Consider the following 20246-nt stretch of genomic DNA (forward strand, 5'->3'; position numbering starts at 1 on the left):
GGGGTCCCGGGGGCTGGGGGCGCTGTGTGTGAGGGGGGGTCCCGCGCTCTGTGTGTGTGTGTGGGGGGGTCCCGCGCTGTGTGTGTGTGGGGGGGTCCCGCGCACTGTGTGTGTGGGGGGGGGGTCCCGGGGGCTGGGGGCGCTCTGTGTGTGTGGGGGGGTCCCGCGCTGTGTGTGTGGGGGGGGTCCCGGGGGCTGGGGGCGCTGTGTGTGTGGGGGGGGGGGTCCCGCGCTGTGTGTGGGGGGGGGGTCCCGCGCTCTGTGGGGGGGGGCCGGACCCGCAGCGGCCGCCGGGAGCCGCGCTGCGCCGGGCGGGCGCTAGGGGTCCCCCGTCCATCCCGCTCGGGGGCCCGGCTTGGCGCCTCCCCCGGAAGCGGCGGGGCGCGGGGGCGTGGGGGGGGGCGGGGGCCCGCCCGGCGAGGGGCCGGAGGAGCGGGGCTGAGCGGGCGGGCGAGCGGGCGCGCGGCGGCGGCGGCGGCGGCAAGATGGCGGCCAAGTCGGACGGCGGCGGCGGCGGGGGCGCGGGGGTCGGCTTCGCCCAGCTGCACGACCTGGACGAGGCGGCGGCGGGGGGCGGCGAGGGGGCGGGCGAGGCGGGCGGCAGCAGCTCGCTGCACATCTGCCACTGCTGCAACACCTCGTCGTGCTACTGGGGCTGCCGGAGCGCCTGCCTGCGGAGCCTGCTGGGCCGGCCGGCGGGCGGCGGGGGGGCCCCGGCCCCGGCGGCGGGCGGCGAGCGGCCGTGGCTGGACTGCCTGTGGATCGTGCTGGCGCTGCTGGTGCTGCTGGGCGACGTGGGCACGGACCTGTGGCTGGCGCTGCACCACTACGGGCGGCGGGACTACGTGTGGTGCGGCCTCACGCTGGCCTTCGTGCTGCTGCCCTCCGTGCTGGTGCAGGCCCTCAGCTTCCGCTGGTTCGTGCAGGACTACACGGGCGGCGGGCTGGGCGCCGTGCAGGGCCTCAGCAGCCGCGGGCCGCCCATGATGGGCGCCGTCGGGCGCCCCGCCGGCAGCGCCCAGCGCCTCTGCCGCGTCTCCGTGTGGGTCTGGCAGGCCGTCATCCACCTGCTGCAGATGGGGCAGGTCTGGAGGTAAGGGGGGCTGGGCACATGCGGGTCGCCCCTCTGCCGTCTGCCCCCTGGGTCACCCCCCCAGATATCGGGCAGAAAGGGCTTGAGGAGAAGGGGGGTCACCCCCCCAGATATTGGGCAGAAAGGGCTTGAGGAGAACTGGGGGTCACCCCCCCAGATATTGGGCAGAAAGGGCTTGAGGAGAAGGGGGGTCACCCCCCCAGATATTGGGCAGAAAGGGCTTGAGGAGAACTGGGGGTCACCCCCAGATATTGGGCAGAAAGGGCTTGAGGAGAAGGGGGTCACCCCCCAGATATTGGGCAGAAAGGGCTTGAGGAGAAGCGGGGGTCACCCCTCCAGATATTGGGCAGAAAGGGCTTGAGGAGAAGGGGGGGATCACCCCTCCAGATATTGGGCAGAAAGGGCTTGAGGAGAAGGGGGGGATCACCCCTCCAGATATTGGGCAGAAAGGGCTTGAGGAGAAGGGGGTCACTCCCCCAGATATTGGGCAGAAAGGGCTTGAGGAGAAGGGGGGTCACCCCCCCAGATATTGGGCAGAAAGGGCTTGAGGAGAAGGGGGTCACCCCCCCAGATATTGGGCAGTAAGGGCTTGAGGAGAAGGGGGGGTCACCCCCCCAGATATTGGGCAGAAAGGGCTTGAGGAGAAGGGGGGGTCACCCCCCCAGATATTGGGCAGAAAGGGCTTGAGGAGAAGGGGGTCACCCCCCCAGATACTGGGCAGAAAGGGCTTGAGGAGAAGGGGGGGTCACCCCCCCAGATATTGGGCAGAAAGGGCTTGAGGAGAAGGGGGTCACCCCCCAGATATTGGGCAGAAAGGGCTTGAGGAGAAGGGGGTCACCCCCCCAGATATTGGGCAGAAAGGGCTTGAGGAGAAGGGGGTCACCCCCCCCAGATATTGGGCAGAAAGGGCTTGAGGAGAAGGGGGGTCACTCCCCCAGATATTGGGCAGAAAGGGCTTGAGGAGAAGGGGGGGATCACCCCTCCAGATATTGGGCAGAAAGGGCTTGAGGAGAAGGGGGGTCACCCCCCAGATATTGGGCAGAAAGGGCTTGAGGAGAAGGGGGGTCACCCCCCCAGATATTGGGCAGAAAGGGCTTGAGGAGAAGGGGGGTCACTCCCCCAGATATTGGGCAGAAAGGGCTTGAGGAGAAGGGGGGTCACCCCCCAGATATTGGGCAGAAAGGGCTTGAGGAGAAGGGGGGTCACCCCCCCAGATATTGGGCAGAAAGGGCTTGAGGAGAAGGGGGGTCACCCCCCCAGATATTGGGCAGAAAGGGCTTGAGGAGAAGCGGGGGTCACCCCTCCAGATATTGGGCAGAAAGGGCTTGAGGAGAAGGGGGGGATCACCCCTCCAGATATTGGGCAGAAAGGGCTTGAGGAGAAGGGGGGGATCACCCCTCCAGATATTGGGCAGAAAGGGCTTGAGGAGAAGGGGGTCACTCCCCCAGATATTGGGCAGAAAGGGCTTGAGGAGAAGGGGGGTCACCCCCCCAGATATTGGGCAGAAAGGGCTTGAGGAGAAGGGGGTCACCCCCCCAGATATTGGGCAGTAAGGGCTTGAGGAGAAGGGGGGGTCACCCCCCCAGATATTGGGCAGAAAGGGCTTGAGGAGAAGGGGGGGTCACCCCCCCAGATATTGGGCAGAAAGGGCTTGAGGAGAAGGGGGTCACCCCCCCAGATACTGGGCAGAAAGGGCTTGAGGAGAAGGGGGGGTCACCCCCCCAGATATTGGGCAGAAAGGGCTTGAGGAGAAGGGGGTCACCCCCCAGATATTGGGCAGAAAGGGCTTGAGGAGAAGGGGGTCACCCCCCCAGATATTGGGCAGAAAGGGCTTGAGGAGAAGGGGGTCACCCCCCCCAGATATTGGGCAGAAAGGGCTTGAGGAGAAGGGGGGTCACTCCCCCAGATATTGGGCAGAAAGGGCTTGAGGAGAAGGGGGGGATCACCCCTCCAGATATTGGGCAGAAAGGGCTTGAGGAGAAGGGGGGTCACCCCCCAGATATTGGGCAGAAAGGGCTTGAGGAGAAGGGGGGTCACCCCCCCAGATATTGGGCAGAAAGGGCTTGAGGAGAAGGGGGGTCACTCCCCCAGATATTGGGCAGAAAGGGCTTGAGGAGAAGGGGGGTCACCCCCCAGATATTGGGCAGAAAGGGCTTGAGGAGAAGGGGGGTCACCCCCCCAGATATTGGGCAGAAAGGGCTTGAGGAGAAGGGGGGTCACCCCCCCAGATATTGGGCAGAAAGGGCTTGAGGAGAAGGGGGGTCACCCCCCCAGATATTGGGCAGAAAGGGCTTGAGGAGAAGGGGGGTCACCCCCCCAGATATTGGGCAGAAAGGGCTTGAGGTGAAGGGGGGGTCACTCCCCCAGACATTGGGCAGAAAGGGCTTGAGGAGAAGGGGGGTCACCCCTCCAGATATTGGGCAGAAAGGGCTTGAGGAGAAGGGGGGGTCACTCCCCCAGATATTGGGCAGAAAGGGCTTGAGGAGAAGGGGGTCACCCCCCAGATATTGGGCAGAAAGGGCTTGAGGAGAAGGGGGGGATCACCCCTCCAGATATTGGGCAGAAAGGGCTTGAGGAGAAGGGGGGTCACCCCCCAGATATTGGGCAGAAAGGGCTTGAGGAGAAGGGGGGTCACCCCCCCCAGATATTGGGCAGAAAGGGCTTGAGGAGAAGGGGGGGGTCACCCCCCCAGATATTGGGCAGAAAGGGCTTGAGGAGAAGGGGGGGTCACTCCCCCAGATATTGGGCAGAAAGGGCTTGAGGAGAAGGGGGGTCACCCCTCCAGATATTGGGCAGAAAGGGCTTGAGGAGAAGGGGGGGTCACCCCAGATACTGGGCAGAAAGGGCTTGAGGAGAAGGGGGGTCACCCCCCCAGATATTGGGCAGAAAGGGCTTGAGGAGAAGGGGGGTCACCCCCCCAGATATTGGGCAGAAAGGGCTTGAGGAGAAGGGGGTCACCCCTCCAGATATTGGGCAGAAAAGGCTTGAGGAGAAGGGGGTCACCCCCCAGATATTGGGCAGAAAGGGCTTGAGGAGAAGGGGGGTCACCCCCCCCAGATATTGGGCAGAAAGGGCTTGAGGAGAAGGGGGGTCACCCCCCCCAGATATTGGGCAGAAAGGGCTTGAGGAGAAGGGGGGGGTCACCCCCCCAGATATTGGGCAGAAAGGGCTTGAGGAGAAGGGGGGTCACTCCCCCAGATATTGGGCAGAAAGGGCTTGAGGAGAAGGGGGTCACCCCCCAGATATTGGGCAGAAAAGGCTTGAGGAGAAGGGGGTCACCCCCCCAGATATTGGGCAGAAAGGGCTTGAGGAGAAGGGGGTCACCCCCCCAGATATTGGGCAGAAAGGGCTTGAGGAGAAGGGGGTCACCCCCCCAGATATCGGGCAGAAAGGGCTTGAGGAGAAGGGGGTCACCCCCCCAGATATCGGGCAGAAAGGGCTTGAGGAGAAGGGGGGGATCATCCCCCAGATATTGGGCAGAAAGGGCTTGAGGAGAAGGGGGGGATCATCCCCCAGATATTGGGCAGAAAGGGCTTGAGGAGAAGGGGGGGATCACCCCCCAGATATTGGGCAGAAAGGGCTTGAGGAGAAGGGGGGGTCACCCCCCAGATATTGGGCAGAAAGGGCTTGAGGAGAAGGGGGGTCACCCCCCCAGATATTGGGCAGAAAGGGCTTGAGGAGAAGCGGGGGTCACCCCCCAGATATTGGGCAGAAAAGGCTTGAGGAGAAGGGGGTCACCCCCCCAGATATTGGGCAGAAAGGGCTTGAGGAGAAGGGGGGTAACCCCCAGATATTGGGCAGAAAGGGCTTGAGGAGAAGGGGGGGATCACCCCCCAGATATTGGGCAGAAAGGGCTTGAGGAGAAGGGGGGGTCACCCCCCAGATATTGGGCAGAAAGGGCTTGAGGAGAAGGGGGGTCACCCCCCCAGATATTGGGCAGAAAGGGCTTGAGGAGAAGGGGGGGATCATCCCCCAGATATTGGCAGAAAGGGCTTGAGGAGAAGGGGGGGTCACTCCCCCAGATATTGGGCAGAAAGGGCTTGAGGAGAAGGGGGGGATCATCCCCCAGATATTGGCAGAAAGGGCTTGAGGAGAAGGGGGGGTCACTCCCCCAGATATTGGGCAGAAAGGGCTTGAGAAGGGGGGTCACTCCCCGACACTTGTGGAGAAAGAGCTTTGGGGGTCACCCTCACACACTGGGGGAGAAAGGGCTTGAGGAGAAGGGGGGGTCACCCCTACGCACTGGTGGGGAAAGGGCTTGAGAGGGGGGTCACCCCCACACACTGGTGGGGAAAGGGCTTGAGAGGGGGGTCACCCCCACACACTGGTGGGGAAAGGGCTTGAGAGGGGGGTCACCCCCACACACTGGTGGGGAAAGGGCTTGAGAGGGGGGTCACCCCCACACACTGGGGGAGAAAGGGCTTGAGAAGGGGGTGGTCACCCCCTCACACAAACATTGGAGGCCATGAGCAGATGCAGGTCACCCTCAACACCACACACTCTGCGGGAGAAGGCCTTGAGGAGGGGGGTTACCCCCCCACACACTGGGGAGAAAAGGGTCGATGTCTCTCTCTCTCTCTCTCTCTCTGAGGGCTTGAGGAGAGGTTAGTTCCCCCATGTACACTGGGGGGGAGGAGGATTTAAGGAGGGGGGGGTCACTCGCTGACACGGGGGAAGGGAGAGCTGGAGGAGAGGGGATCAACCCCCCCCCGATACACTATGGGGTTGGGCCTTGGGAAGAGGAGTCACTCCTAGACATGCACACAAGGCTAGCAGCAGGGAAGGAGCCTGGGAAGAAATGGGGAAGGTGTTGGCCCCTAATCTCGTGGGAATGATGGGGGTAGGGGGAACCCCACCCGTGGGAAGAGCTTTAGAGTGGAGGTCTCTGTACAGGGGAGGCAGAGAGGAGAGGATGGTCATGTGGAGTGGAGGTCATTCCCACACAGGGAGAACTCTGTTGGCTGGGTCCACAGGTCTAGGGGAGGAAGAATTGCTCCTGTGCTCAAGGGGGAATGTTCCATGGCATGTGGCTGGGATTAGGAAGTGAAACTGGTCAATCTATACCAAGGTTAATTCAGGGTATAGAGAGAAGTGGTGGACATGAAGTTTGAATGGGTGACTGTGTACTTAGGGGTTAGCTCATCTCTACCCCTAGAAAAACTTCTGAATATGGATTTGGGATGGAGGGCGGGGGGATGTTTACATCCTTACCTGCATTCAGGGTGAGCTGTTGGGCCATGGGTCTGCAGGGAAGAGGAGGGGAAGATACACCCATCCCCTGCCCCAGGAAGAGGGGAAAATGTAGTGAGATGTCCTGCATAAATCTTTGGTAATAGGAAAGAAACACCCCTTCAGTAGACATGGGGGGGATTGGGGATCTTTGAGGTAAGGGATTGGAGGTCAGAAATGAGATTTATTCCCTTGAGGAAAAACCATAAGGGAAGGTCTTCTTTGGGAAGGTAGGAAAGGATTTGCATGTCAAGAGGAGACAGGGAAAGGAAATAATTTCTAGGGATGGGGTGGAGGGATCTGGTTTGGGGATGAAATCTCCAGGATGACTTTGGAGACAAACATACCCCAAACAGATTTGGGAGGGAGCATGAAGGCATTCCATAGACTAAGCCTGTAAGTATGAACCCCACAGAGTTGAGATTCTGGGGAAAGAGGTGATCTAAGGATAACTGTACATAGAGCTCATTGAGCTCCAATGTTCTCTAGGACAATTCTATGTGCAGAAAGAAGAGACCTCAGAAGTGAGAGGGGACGAGATAGGCATCCCACAAACAATATTTGGGAAGGAGATTTGGAGGAAAAGGGGTGGTAGATAGGACAAACAAGTGGATTAATTTGGTCCATTTTCAAATATCTTCCGGGAGAATAAGCTAGACATATGGGAGAAAGCAACAATGAGACATTTTATATGATGGGGCATGGAAATCAAAGGGCGCCGCTAGCATTTTACGGGGTTAATTTTCTCCCTGCACTTGAAAGCTCCAGAATAAATCCTGGAGATAAGACATCAGATGGATTTTAGAGGATTGTAGTTTTGCTGGGACGGGTGGGGGGAGGAGGAAGCAGCCGGGCTGGCGAGGCAGAAGGAAAGGGTATTGAGGATGGTGTATGGGTAACTGAAGGGTTAACTTTGCTGCTAAATGAAATTTCTGAAAAAGTGGCTGAAGTTAAGATGGAGACAGCACGTTTCGGGGTGGGGGGAGAGCTTGATGTTCTTAGCGCAGGGCTCTTGAGGTAAAATGGAGATTGCACAGCAAAGATTGGGTGTTTTTTTTGAGGAGGGGTGCAGAGAGGAAATGTGTGGGAAGGTTGTGTGGAATTGCTACCTAGGAAAGAAGCTGGTAAAATCATGCAGTGCAGCAGAAAGCCTATTTGTTTGTCTTCTCAATGTCATTTGCACTTATTTAAAACCAATTCCCTCTCAACTTACTGATGGCCATGGGTATTTTTGAAGCCAACGCTGGGATGTGTGGTTGGGGATGTGTTGGAGGATAAAGAATCAGCTCACAAACCTTTCAGCCTCCTCCTGTCAGCTGTTATCCCCAAATGCTGATCACAAAAGCCAAAGCAGCTTGATGCAGATACTCCTTTGGCAAACTGGGAGGAGGGGGGGGAGGTGTCATCATGCAGCCACACAAAATAAGTGATTACCTATTAACCACTGTGCAAATCTGCACTGGCAAAACCAAACCCACAACGCATTTGAATGGACAGCTCGGGGGTGGGGGAAAACCTATGCTGCTTACGTGCTCTGGTGTGTGTGCATGGGAGAGACGTGTGTCTTTTATGAAGAAAAGAGGCTTAAGTTGCCTGGAGTAAGCGCTGACTCTTCACTGCAGAGGAGGATTTCAGCGCTGGGAATGTGCAGATCTGGCATTGCTGACACAGGGAATGAGAAGGGGCTCTCCAGAGCAAGTCACGTTAACTGAAATAAGATCTCGCTGTGATCCTGACTGTGACCTGAATTGCATTCAGATCTTGCTAAACCGGGCAGTGGGAGTGCAGCTGGATCTCTGGGTCTGGTTTAAGAAAGCTGAGATGGTTATGATTGAAGGAATTTGTGGACTAACCATTGTGACTATTTCAAAGGTGTTCTTCTGTTTTTGCCATGGCTGTTGTGACTGTCATGAAAATTAATCTTGAATGCAGTGATCGGACTAATTCTGGAAAGCACTGTTTTAACAGTACTTGCCTGCAGCTAAATCATTTCATGCTGGTAAGAAGTTTAAGTGATGGAGGGAGACAACTTTGAATGATGTACGATCAGCATGTGATGCACCGGGCTTAGGTTCTGTCATAAAAATGGATATGAACTGTGCAAATGTGTAGTAAGACCAACATTATATATTGTGCAGAAACGATCTTTTACCCTACAACTGGAGGCAAAATTGTGGAGGATAGATACAGCAGGACTGAATTGCATAGCTCTTTCTTGGTGAATGTCACGTTTGTATTTAATGTTTGGGGATCAAATATGGTTTGTGATCCTGTAGGGGCTTCCTTTTCTAAACGTTGGTGAGACTTGCAAATAAAGATTCATAGCTTGCATTTCTACAGCAGGAATACAAGCTTCTACTAGAAGTAATACATCGGTTTTTGGGGCAGGCATCAGAGCGTTAATATCTCCATCATTTATTGGAATTGTGTAAGCAATATCTAGCAGTTTCAGTGCAAATGAGTTAAGTGAGGGGGTTTTGGGTTTTGCCCCTTATGTTTGTGCAAGTACAAAAATACCAATCACATACAGAATTTAGGCTTTGCCGAGAGTGTGAGACAGATTCAAGTGTTGCTGAGAGATGGGTTAATTTGTATTTCCAGATTCAATTAGTTTGCTTTTGCTATTATTTTTATTTTCCCAGTCATTGCACATGCAAGATGGTTTAAAGTACATGTACTCGCGTACCTATTTCTACCTCATTTTAACAGTCTCTAGTTTTTAATTTTATTTTAATTTACGTTTCGTCCAAACTGTCAAAGTAAAGGATATCAGACATGCATATTCTCCTCTTTTGTGCTTCAGTACTACAAAACTGCAGAAGGGATATTCACTAAGGGAGAATGTTGCAGTGCTGGTGGTGTTGCTTGAACTAGACTGGAGGCAGGGCTGCCTTTTAAGCATGCCAGGACTGTTGCTTCCACTGAAGTAATTTATCTGTGTAAATTAAGGGATGGACATTTTGACTTAAAAGATGTAGTGTCTGGGCTAACTAGCTGTATTACAAAAATGATATTGTTGATTTATTCTTTCTAATCACTGTTGCAAGTAGGTTAGTGGGTTGTGATTGCTTTCCTTAAAATATACAAAGTTTGGAGTGTGAATTGTTACCTTGTGTAGCATCATACTAGTAGGTTATATCTAGGAATGTACCACTAAAAACCAGTGGAATAATAGTAACCTGAGCCTGATGGGTCTACAATGAAAGGTGATGATCAGTTGAAAATCCTATTCTTTTGTGTCTCAGAAGTTCTCAGGAATATTTCCATACATGTAATGCATCCCAATCTGTTTTAAAAACAAGAACTGTAAATGTACGTGTCCTGAAGAAAGCAGAGTGTAAGAAAACCTTGTAGTCCCGTTTCCCTTGATATTAAAGCATTTAGACTCTACATGTGTTCTGTAATCCCTACAAGCAAGGTAAAGACTCGACTGTTTTTTTCACTAGTTGATGTACCAAATGTGGGAAATACCCGTATTTTAAAGAAGGTTGTGTGGGATATGGAAAGATAAATATTTGCATAATTGTCAAACCAATCTATCAAGGAGCTAAGTTTCTGCTGCAACAGTTTGCTTGAATGGAATATTTGCTGTTAAACAATCATTTATTGTACACACATTTAGTTACATCAGAGAATTTTGTGCTAGAGTTAATAGTGTGATTTAAACATTCACTGTAGTCAAGATAATTTAAAAACACTTCTCATTCAGTGTATGTTGGCAACTCCTAGACCATGTCTGGGTAATTTAAGATTGGAAGATATTTATCTGTCAAACAACTGGGTAGCTGGAAGTATCCATCCATGAATCTTGTCAGACTCTTCTGTCTTGGGAACTGAGATTTCTAGACACTTTCTGCACATTTGCTGTCTCTTCTGGCAGACTTACATACTTTTCTACTTTTCTGGTTAGTTTGTCTGGCAGCTGAGTTCTTCCTCTTTAGGAATAAGCTGTGAAAACTTGGCTGTAGCATAGAGTTCTGTCAGGCTCTGAAAATGCCTGACAAAGGGAAGAAGCACCAAGTCAATGACAATGCTATGACAAGCAGAGATGCACATAAAACCAAATATTGCAGAGAATTTCTCTCTGCTTCCATTTACTCAAAATTGCAAAGGACCCCTGTGTGAGTGCTCTACAGAAGAAAATTCTGAACACCTGCTTCCAATACAGGATAGTATAGAGTCTCTCACCCTAAGGAATCTCTGGCTGTAGACATCATTCACATTGAACAGCACAAAAGATATTAGTGTTGGTATAGAGGGCACCTAGGCTTAAAAAGTGAACTAATCACCTGAGCAAAAGGAGACTCTCCATTAGCCATTAGCTGGTAGTGAGGCTTACTGCCTTGTTGTGGGTTACCCACTAGAGGGGGGTCAAATCACAGATGTTGAAGCAAAATGCAGGACAATGTAGCACTTTAAAGACTAAGCAGATCTGAAGATGCTGGTAAGAGTTTTCCCTAACCTTTTCAAAGGGTAGACTGCACCTTTGCAGTGTGTTCTGGACTACCTCCCCTCCCACACAATCCTATAACATCTCTTTGGCAGTACTGTAACTTACACATGTGGGGGAAAAAAAACACGGGTGGGTGGATGGGGTGTGTATGGAGGAAGTACTCATTCATTGCAGCTATACTTTCTATTAGTGATAGAAATGTAGCTGGGTTAGTCTGGTGTTTCATACTTTCTATTAATGCAGTTTAGCAGCTGGTGAATAAATAGGACCAGTGCCTTATCACCAAGTGAGTGACCTTGGTGTGCTGGTGTTTCAGGGACCACCTTTTAGGAACCTGTGCACTAGATACTTTGGAGTTTGTAAAAGTCTTCAGCAGTGGCCTAACTCTGTTCCTGTTAAGTCAACAGGGACACTGTGGATTTCAGTGGGAGCAGAATTAGACCGGTGTTCTGGGTACCTCTAATCCGCGCCCCCCCCCCCCAAGTATTTGTAAGAATTGTTTGGAAGTCTTACACTCTGGCTCCTGCAGGTGAAGCTCCTTCTGCACTACACGTCATTTATGTCAAATACCTGTTAACAATGCAAAGGACTTTAAATGCTTACTAAAATCCCTCTTTTAGTTGCTCAAGTTTCACTGGAATCTGCCATACACAGTTTTTTAGGGTAGCCAAGACCAGTTTGTTGTATAAATAGAAAATAGTTTTTCTTGGAGGGGGGGGGGGAAGGGGAGAGGATACTTTACGAGTTTCCTTGCACATCATAGAGAAGCACAAATAAAAGGGAATAAGTCTATATTTTTCCTCTTTTCAGATCACCTTTAAATTGGTTCTTGGTTGCATTGAACGTATTGCGTTCCTTTACATTTTTGCTTTGGTCTTCCTGCACTGTCGATGTATCAGCACATAGACTGCCACTCGAGAGAGCTCTACTTAAGTGAAGTGATTTTTGATAGAACTGACTCTAATAAATATCTCATTGGAGGCAAGAGACCTCATTCAAAAGAAGCAATTTGTTGTTTTGAACCTATCCTAAAGAAAAGACAAATTGTACTGGGCAAGATGGTGAAGGTATAGTGTGAAGAAATCCTAATACCTCAATTACCTTATTTTCCTCGAATCCTGACTTGATTTTTAGCGGCTATTGTCTTGAGAAATAGAGGTAGAAACTAAAGCTTTATCTCACTGGAAAGCATTTCGCTGGTGTCAAGTATTAATCTAATTAGCAGTTCATGATATAGAAAAGGATAGATCGTGCTTGAATTAAAGGGGAAGGTGACAAAGGAGCAGGTCTAGAATAGTAACTGTCTAATGATCCACTGTCTAGTGATCTTCCATGATTAGAAACCGTTTTCAAGCCTAGCACTGATTTATTTTTTCCCCAAGACCAACAAGAATTTTCCAGAACTGCCTAGCCCATTAAAATGTACTGACTTTGGTTCCATGTGAAAGTGGAATCAATAAATCAAAGATTCCCCTTTATTGCATATTGTTGGATGGATCCACTCAAATTCAGATCAATAGCCATCTGACAAGGTTGCTAGAAGGCGATTGTGGTAGGAGGCTTGGAAGACAGGTGGTTACTCTGAATAACAAGCAGCATTTTACAAAATTTTCTGAGGTGAAGGCAGTTTGGGAAAACCCTAGAACAAACCGTTCCAGAAGCAGTTTAAAAAAAAAAAGCTTGTTTTTTTCAAATAAAATGTACACAAATAAGAACGAGGCACGAATATGTACAAACGAGCAGAGTTTCAGAAAGTTTTAGAAGGAAAAGGGTGCCGTTGAGTAGGAAGACCTACACAGGAATCCAGGATACAGCTTCTTAATAAAATTAGTGTAGCTACCACCTGTGCACTGACCATTACATTTTTAATATGCATATATTTGACCTGATCGAGTGTGTGTATGTACACTGATACTGTGTTCATTGTTTCAGTGGCGATAGATGTATGATTGCTGGTATTGCATAGAGCTGTGGAACCTAACTGAGGTGAGAGAACCAAAATCTGTACATAAGACGGATTCTGCTCAAGCAATTTGCATAATAGACAGAGAAGGCAGGAAGGAAGTGTTAATGCTTCTCCCTCCCTTTTCACAGAGCAGGAAATGAGGCACAAAGATTGAGGGACATATTGAGAGCCCCTTATTCCCACTGACGTCTGGGATTTAGTGCTCACTAGTGGAAGTAAATGTTCAAGACGGAAGGTATGGCAGTGGGATGGGAAATTCTTATTTGAACCATAAGACTATCTTTCCTCAGCATGTGTTCATGTGTTAGGTTGTCATCTCTGTTCTCAGAGTATGTTTCTGGACCTAAAGAAGAGCTTTGTGTAAACTCAAAAGTTGGTTTGTCACCACCATAAGTTGGTACAGTAAAAAGTCTGTCTTTACCCGCCTTGTATCCCTGTTCTATGCAGTTCTGCCAGTCATGTATGACGAGATTCCAGGGTGGACAGGTAAGATGCTGATTAGGGATGTTAAATATCGGTTAATTTAATAGTTGAGTAACCGCATGAATTCTTATTGGTTCGTCGTCTATTCTGTAGTCCCTGTGGGTGGGGCTGTCAGCCAGTGTGCTCTGGCCTCACTCCTGAGGAGCCCCCTGCCACACTGCACAGTTGCCTCGTGGACAGGCTGCCTGACAGAGGCGGCAGCGTGTGGTGGCAGCAGCCCTTCTTTGTGGGGTGGCCTGAGCTCCTGGACCCGACGTGAGCTAGGACTAAGCTGGGCTGCCTGCTCGCTTGGCTCCTAATAACACTTTCAATACAAAGCCGCAGCAGGGGTAGATCCCAAATCTGTCGCAAGGTAGGACTTTGCGGGGTGCATGTGTCTGAGGGTGGGATGCGTGTAGTCTATAGCATTAACCTATACGCTTTTGCTTATTGGTGAATAGACGACACTATTACATACCTAATGCTGAACTGATTGACACTGATTTTCACATGTCCCATGCAAATTTGCCCCTTTGACTTGCATTTCCCATCAGTGTCTTCTCATGGTCTGTTTGAACATTAGCTTTTGTAGGGGTTGGATGGAGGTTGGTTTGGTTGTTCTCCTGGGACAGGGTTGACTGAATACCTAAGATTTTTCTACAGTTAGATGGAGCACATGTGCATTCTGTGATGGAGGGTGGCTTCTTTCTTGCTCCACTCTTTCTCTAGGTATTCGTATATCTCAGTGCAGTGGTATCTAAATGCTTCATGATCATTAATGGATTTTACACTCCTGCCCCTCTGACTAGGAAGGCATCTCCTGTTACAGTTGGGGAATTGAGACATTGGGTAGATTGAATCTGTTGCTCCAGTGTCACACAGGAAATACGTGGCTGTCAGGAGTTTAAAGCAGCATCTTCTGAATCCCAGTGTACTGCCTCAGCCACTAAAAACCTTCTTCCTGCCACTCTGTAAGTACCTCCCCTCAGACCATTTCTACACTGGTGAAATTTGCCATAAAAATTCATCAGAACCAGCAGCATGTACCCATGAGGAGCTGCAGGATAGACAAGAAGCATGGAAGAAAAGCAAGTCGAATCAAAATCCTGGTGAAAACAGTGCTGCCTGCCAGCATCTTGTCTAGGCTGCTACTTCTACCAGTTCAGCTGAACTGGCACAAGAACTAGTGGCAAATTTTCTCCTCTAGGGCAATAGTGGGGTCAACTTCAGAAAAGTCGGCCTTATTTGCCTTCCCACCAGGATGATGAAAGCTGGAGTTTGCACTTGTCTAAAACCAAATAATTGAACAGTCTCTCTGGAGTTAAAGGAGGGAGAGTTCTTGGGCTAGCTAGCGATGGGAAGCTGAAAGATGGAGAGATTGTGTACTTTTTAAAACAAAGTGCTCAGACTGTGGGCATGATTGATAAAATTGTAGGCATGTTCTTGAGGGCAGGGAGCTTGAGAGCATGTGTGTATGCATGGCATTGTGGGTCTCTATTCCTAACTGATACACACAGGATTCACTAATGTCTATCTCTTCTGATAGAATTATGTTTTGTGGAAAGACTTGTACTGTGTAGCTCTCTCCACTTCTTCCATGCTGGTAGGAAATGGGGGAATGTTACCCTTTTTCAGCTGGGTTCCCCACTGCATCTATGAACAAATGTGTGGGTTTTTGCCTGCCATTCCAGACTCATACGCAGCAGTAGTCAGACATCTCAGGAACGGCGCGAGGTTGGCATTGGAATTTATCCCAGTTATGTCAAAGCCAAGAAAAAGAGCAACAGAGGCTGATAGTGTTGAAGTAAAACGTGTTGTAAGCAGAAGGCATTTGAAAATATGAACAATCTGGCATAAAGTGAGTAGTGGGAGGTGTTCCAGAAAAGGAGAAAGTAGTTTAAAAATGTAACTTAAAAAAAAAACCCTGAATCTTGAATGCCAGAGAATATTTCAGTTAGTTTTGTCAATATTTACAATGGAATTGTGAACGTATTCTTGTGGACGAAGTCTCAGATGGAATCCAGAGACTAAAGTAATTGGCAGGATACCATAAATAAGTACTGTATCACATTTCCCTTTGTGCCAGGGAGGAATTTGGTTGTACTCCGAGAATAATTAAAAGAAGGGAGTGTAGCCTGTTAGAGCACAGGGCAGGGAGTAAGGCATTCTGTTCCGTCTGTCCCGGCTCTCACGTTGACTTGCTATGTGGTCTTGGGTAAACGAATCCTTTTCTGATCTATAATTTGAATAAAATGACAACTTTGTATGTTCCTTCGCAAGAGAATTTTATCTGGTGTTCAGGGAGCAGAAATTGGACCTACACCTCTTCCCTTTGTGTTGCTGACTAACCTAAATAAATTCCAGAGATCAAAGGTCAAGCTCTCAAATTTAGGGATATACCCTATTATTTGTATGCACCTACTCACACCCTGCCCCCCATACACCTGATTTTCATGCATAAGAAAAGTGCACATGTGTGTGGCTAAATTTGGTATCCATCCTCTGCATACCTCATTCCCGGAGGAGAGAAAATTAATAGTTTTATAATCAGTGCTATTTTAAAGAGCATTTGTGAAGTCAGCAGGGGATAGGAAGGAAGAGAGACCCTCACTTAAAACAAAATTAAATGAACCATCTGGATTTGTATTAAAGCATTAAGCCACACACAGCTTTGTATCATAGCTCTACAATATTTTGAGGCCCTTTATGGTTTGAATGGAGTGATAAAATGGAGCCTGCAATTACAGTAATTCTTTCTAATTGAATATTTTGATTTTACTTTCTCTTTTTAAAACACACCTGTGTAACTGCTAACGTTCATAAAGCTGCAGGAATATGTGTTTCCTCTTTTGGGTGATCCATATAAATATACTTCTCGTTGGATGGACATGCATTTCACTTCTTTATTTGCTGGAAGTGCTGCCCTAGGACAACTACTTTAGAAAGTGGTGGACAATAAGCTTTCTCTGCTCATTTCACTGTGCTGCCATTATCAGTAGGCAATATTAGTTTGCCATCTGGTGTGGAGGGGAGTGCTGGGCTGTGGATTAAATGCTTTGAGTCCTTGTGTGTGGGCATGAGGAGATTTGTCAGGTACCTTTTTAATTAATTGATTGTCCATGCAGGGCTAGTCCTTGACAGCTTCAGCCATTTATTTATCCACAGGCCATGTTCCATGCAGGCAGACAAGATCACTGCCACACAGACTTAGTCTGGGGATGCAGATATCCAAAGGACATTCTCGGTCTTGCTTGAACAAAGCTTTGGTAAAGGTGAAGAGTTAGAGTAGGAACTACAGCAGAGGTGGGGAACACTTTTTGGGTCAGGGACAGAAAAAAAATCAGTCTGGGACCGCACATGAGAGAGAAACAATCAAAACCTCTCTCTGATGTGGCCCTGGATTGAAAAAGAAAGACACTCCCCACGTTCCTCTCACACCAGAGCCTAGGGGGCCCAAGCTAGTAGATTTTGTGTGCTCCAGCCTTGCAGAGGGTGGGAGGGCTGGGGTGCTGCTGGGAGAGCCCAGATCCAAGCAAGCCAGGGACCGCATCTGGCCACCGGGCCCTAGGTTCCCCACCCCTGCACTATAGTCTCCCATGGTCTGTTTTAAATGTATTTAATTCACAAATTCAGTGAGAAGCTCTTAATTTATTCAGTATTGTGTTTTGCGTTAATTAGCAGTCAGGCACCTGTGAAAAGTTAAAAGGCCGATCCTCCGCTGATGTAAATCGACATAGATCAGTTGCAGTCAACAGAAACGCACCCACTAAGGATTTGGCTCGAATGTCTGTAGATGTGGAATTTAATCTTAGAGTAGTGAAAGGAGAAGGGTAGGGAGTGGGAGGAGAGGGTTGCGATTAATAATTGTAGTATTGGATATTGATTATTGGGTTTTGGAAAACCATTTTTAATAACATAAATAAAAACTTGTAAATTCATACTTTCTGTTCAAGCATCAAATAGAAAAATTCAGGCTAATGGACATACTTGTATATTCTCTATACTGAATTCTTTATTTAAAGAGAATTTTACTTATTTGTACTGATATTTATTTCATACACCAGTGATTGGATGCTGTCAGTTTTACACTTGTAGCTGTCTTGTAGTCCATTGGCTTTCAAACTGTGGTCCTCAGACCATTGCAGGTGTGTAGCCTATCTTTTCAGAAATCTAAAGAGATCTCTACAGCCATTTAAAAACTTTTAGGGGTCTACAAATGGTTGGACTTCTAATCCAGGAAACTGCTTCCTACAGTTGTCTTTCATCCGGTATTGCTGGTGGGTGGCTGCTATTTGAAAGCACAGCACTGTAATTCATTTATTAATAATGAGAAATAGAAATAATTTGGAGCCGCGCAAGCACTAACAACAAAAATGGATCCACCTTACTCCCGGATGAACCTGACTTGTAGTTGTCCTATTCTAAGGAAGGAGAAGTGTCAACGTGCTGCACTTCTAACTTCAGTTACAAGGCAAGACATTGTTCTTTTCCCGGTGTTTGCAGCATGATGGGGAACCATTCTTCCTCCCTTCATTGTTTAGAAAACAACCAAGAGTGAGCAGGGAGAGGGAAGCAGTAGTATACTTATTGCTCTGCAAGAGTGTGACGTAGTGGGGGTACCTGGCTGGTTTCAATGCTGCTGGCTCTGGGGTAACCCCCACTGGCTGCCGTGGGTACCACGACCCAGCAAAACAGGATGAGTCACTATGCAATCCAGTATGGCCAGACACCCCCCATGGAGAGGGACAAAGGAAGGTGGAATGCTGCCCTGGCTGCGGGGGGGCAGGGCTGGAAGAGAGTGAGTGAGTGGCTGTCTGTGAGCATGGAGGAGACAGCCTAGGGAGAGGGGCTGGAGTTTAGGGGCCCAGTCTCCCCCATCTCAAGGGGGCCTGAGGCATCCTAGCCCAGCTCTGTGACCAGATTACATCTGTGCTGTGCTGTATCCTGGAGAGGCAATAAACTTCCTCTATTCCACCGGCTGGTGCAGTCTGTTTGTGCCATTTCGGGGTGCAGGAGACGGGGGACCCCAACGTGCCGTCACAAAGAGTATTTACTGATCACGTGTATGTACTGTATTGGATCAGTAGATGTTAGGATCAGGGTGTTTTTGGGTTTTTTCTTTCATTCTTTGTCACATCTACAAATGTCTTTTATTGAAAGGACATAATGGATTACATATACCATTATTTTCTGAGGAGGACATGGTTTTTTTTTCTTGGTAAAGGTGAGGAGTCACAGAATAGGGACATTGGGAGACAATAGCTATTTAATCAATCTTTATTTCAGTCTGTTCTTGACACTCAGGGTAATGGGCCTGTGTTTTTGATGCTAAGAAAAGGATTGTAGCCTCGGTCTGCTGCAGGCCAAGGCTTGCCACAGATAGAGGCTGCTCCGAGGGATGCAGAGCAGCCTCTGTCTGCAGGGAGCTCAGATCCCATCTGCAGACAAGGGGCTGCTGCCACCCTGTGGTGGGGGCGGCAGGCAGCCAGTTTGCGCTGGGAGCTGGTTTTTAAACTGGCTCCCCTTGCGGACAGGTTCCTGCCTGCCACCCCACTCTGCTGCCTCTATCAGTGGCAGCAGCGCAGTGTAGCGGGGCCTCTGGCAGTGGGGCTGGGAGTGCACTGACTGCCGCCCCCTTCCCCAGGGACTATCGAATAGTTGTGTAACCACTAAGAATTCATGTGATTACATGACTAGTAGGTTACATGACCTCTAACATCCCTAGTATTCTTCTCTCAAATGAAACTGAAATCTTTAATTCATAATCTAAGCTCATCAGACCCCTTCCATTCAAGATATTCCCTTGAACAATAGGAATTTCTTAATCCCTACCTATTAAAACACCCTACAGAAAACTCCTAGTGCCAGATACTCAACTGTTGTAACTTAACTTTATTTACAACAGCTCGTTTTGTACCTCAAGATAGCGGCAGAACATTTGGAAACTCTGGCGAGGAAATTATTTTTACTCCAGCTTGGTTTAATCTTCTTTAGTTTTAAGGACAGGGTATGTGTTGTCTGTTGACATATGCTTTTTAATGTGGCTTATTGCAATCTGTTGTCATTGCTCAGCTTTGATAAAACAGATGGATAGTCTTGCATTCTATTCCGTAGTTGATCCTTTTTATAAGATCTTCGGATCCAAATTTATCTTACTGCTAGCGTGAGTGTCAAAATGACACCAGTATCAACCACTAGTGTCTTTGTTGGCTGAATTACATAAACTTTGTGTGTGAGTTTAAGTTCAGCATGTGATTGCAAGAAAAATTCGTCTTTAGATTTCTTCCCCTCAACCCTAATTCCCTCCCATCAGCTCAAATGTGCCTCAGCTTCTGCACGGTGCCTCTTTTCTCCTCATGCCGGTGGAAAATTGCTACTGTTCAGAAATGTAGCTGTCATAACACTAGATGTTTTCTTCCTTTATAAAGTACAACTGAGGAGGACTGAAGGAAGGGAAAGAATAACAGTGGAAAGAGGCTGGAACGCTGGCAGGGAGGGCTTGGTGAGGAGAGAAACTGACAAGGCTATTAGGAAATATACTTTTCACTACTACACTGTTTTGTCATAAAATTCTAGATGGCAACACTACTAGATCTGTGAGGAAATTATTTTTTTAACCTCAGCTATTTATGAATTTTCTTTTAGTTGTGTTAGAGATGGACTTGAGAAACAAAGTTGAGATCTGGATTTGAGCGTTCCTGATGTCCGGAAGGGAATTGAGGATGGCTTTTTTTCTGGACCAATCCTCATAATTAAGACTAGGGATGTAAAATCCTAGTTAATCAGCTAACCGGCTAAACATTCGTTTAGTTTAAAGTGGGATCCAGATGAGAGCGGGTCCCTTGCGGGGCTGGAGCAGCCTCCTGGCCACAGCAGGCAGGGAGCTGTTCCAACCCCCACTGCTTACCGGTTAACCGGAACATCCCTAATTAAGACTTAGTTGAATTTTTGTTTCTAGCTATGTTATCAAGGTAAACGAGAATCCCCAAGCACATCCACCTCACTGAACACACTTAGGAGGTAGAACACTTGCTGGTGCTCTG

General features: G+C 49.0%; 1 protein-coding gene and 1 long non-coding RNA gene across 2 annotated transcripts in view; both read left to right on the top strand.

Annotated features, from left to right (window-relative positions):
- The first annotated feature begins 421 nt into the window (after positions 1-421).
- The window catches only part of XKR6 (XK related 6), a 266006-nt gene continuing 246181 nt past the window's right edge, over positions 422-20246 (top strand). Inside the window, exon 1 of the mRNA XM_025185363.2 lies at positions 422-1093. Within this exon, the coding sequence (XP_025041148.2) occupies positions 486-1093 (608 nt within the window). The 5' untranslated portion in view covers positions 422-485. The remainder of the gene's footprint in view (positions 1094-20246) is intronic.
- LOC102455392 (uncharacterized) overlaps positions 5475-20246 on the top strand; it is a 54543-nt gene continuing 39771 nt past the window's right edge. Inside the window, exon 1 of the long non-coding RNA XR_332174.4 lies at positions 5475-8321. This is a non-coding gene — a long non-coding RNA (uncharacterized LOC102455392). The remainder of the gene's footprint in view (positions 8322-20246) is intronic.

This window comes from Pelodiscus sinensis, chromosome 3 (assembly GCF_049634645.1).
Source record: "Pelodiscus sinensis isolate JC-2024 chromosome 3, ASM4963464v1, whole genome shotgun sequence".
Lineage (NCBI taxonomy): Eukaryota > Metazoa > Chordata > Testudines > Trionychidae > Pelodiscus > Pelodiscus sinensis.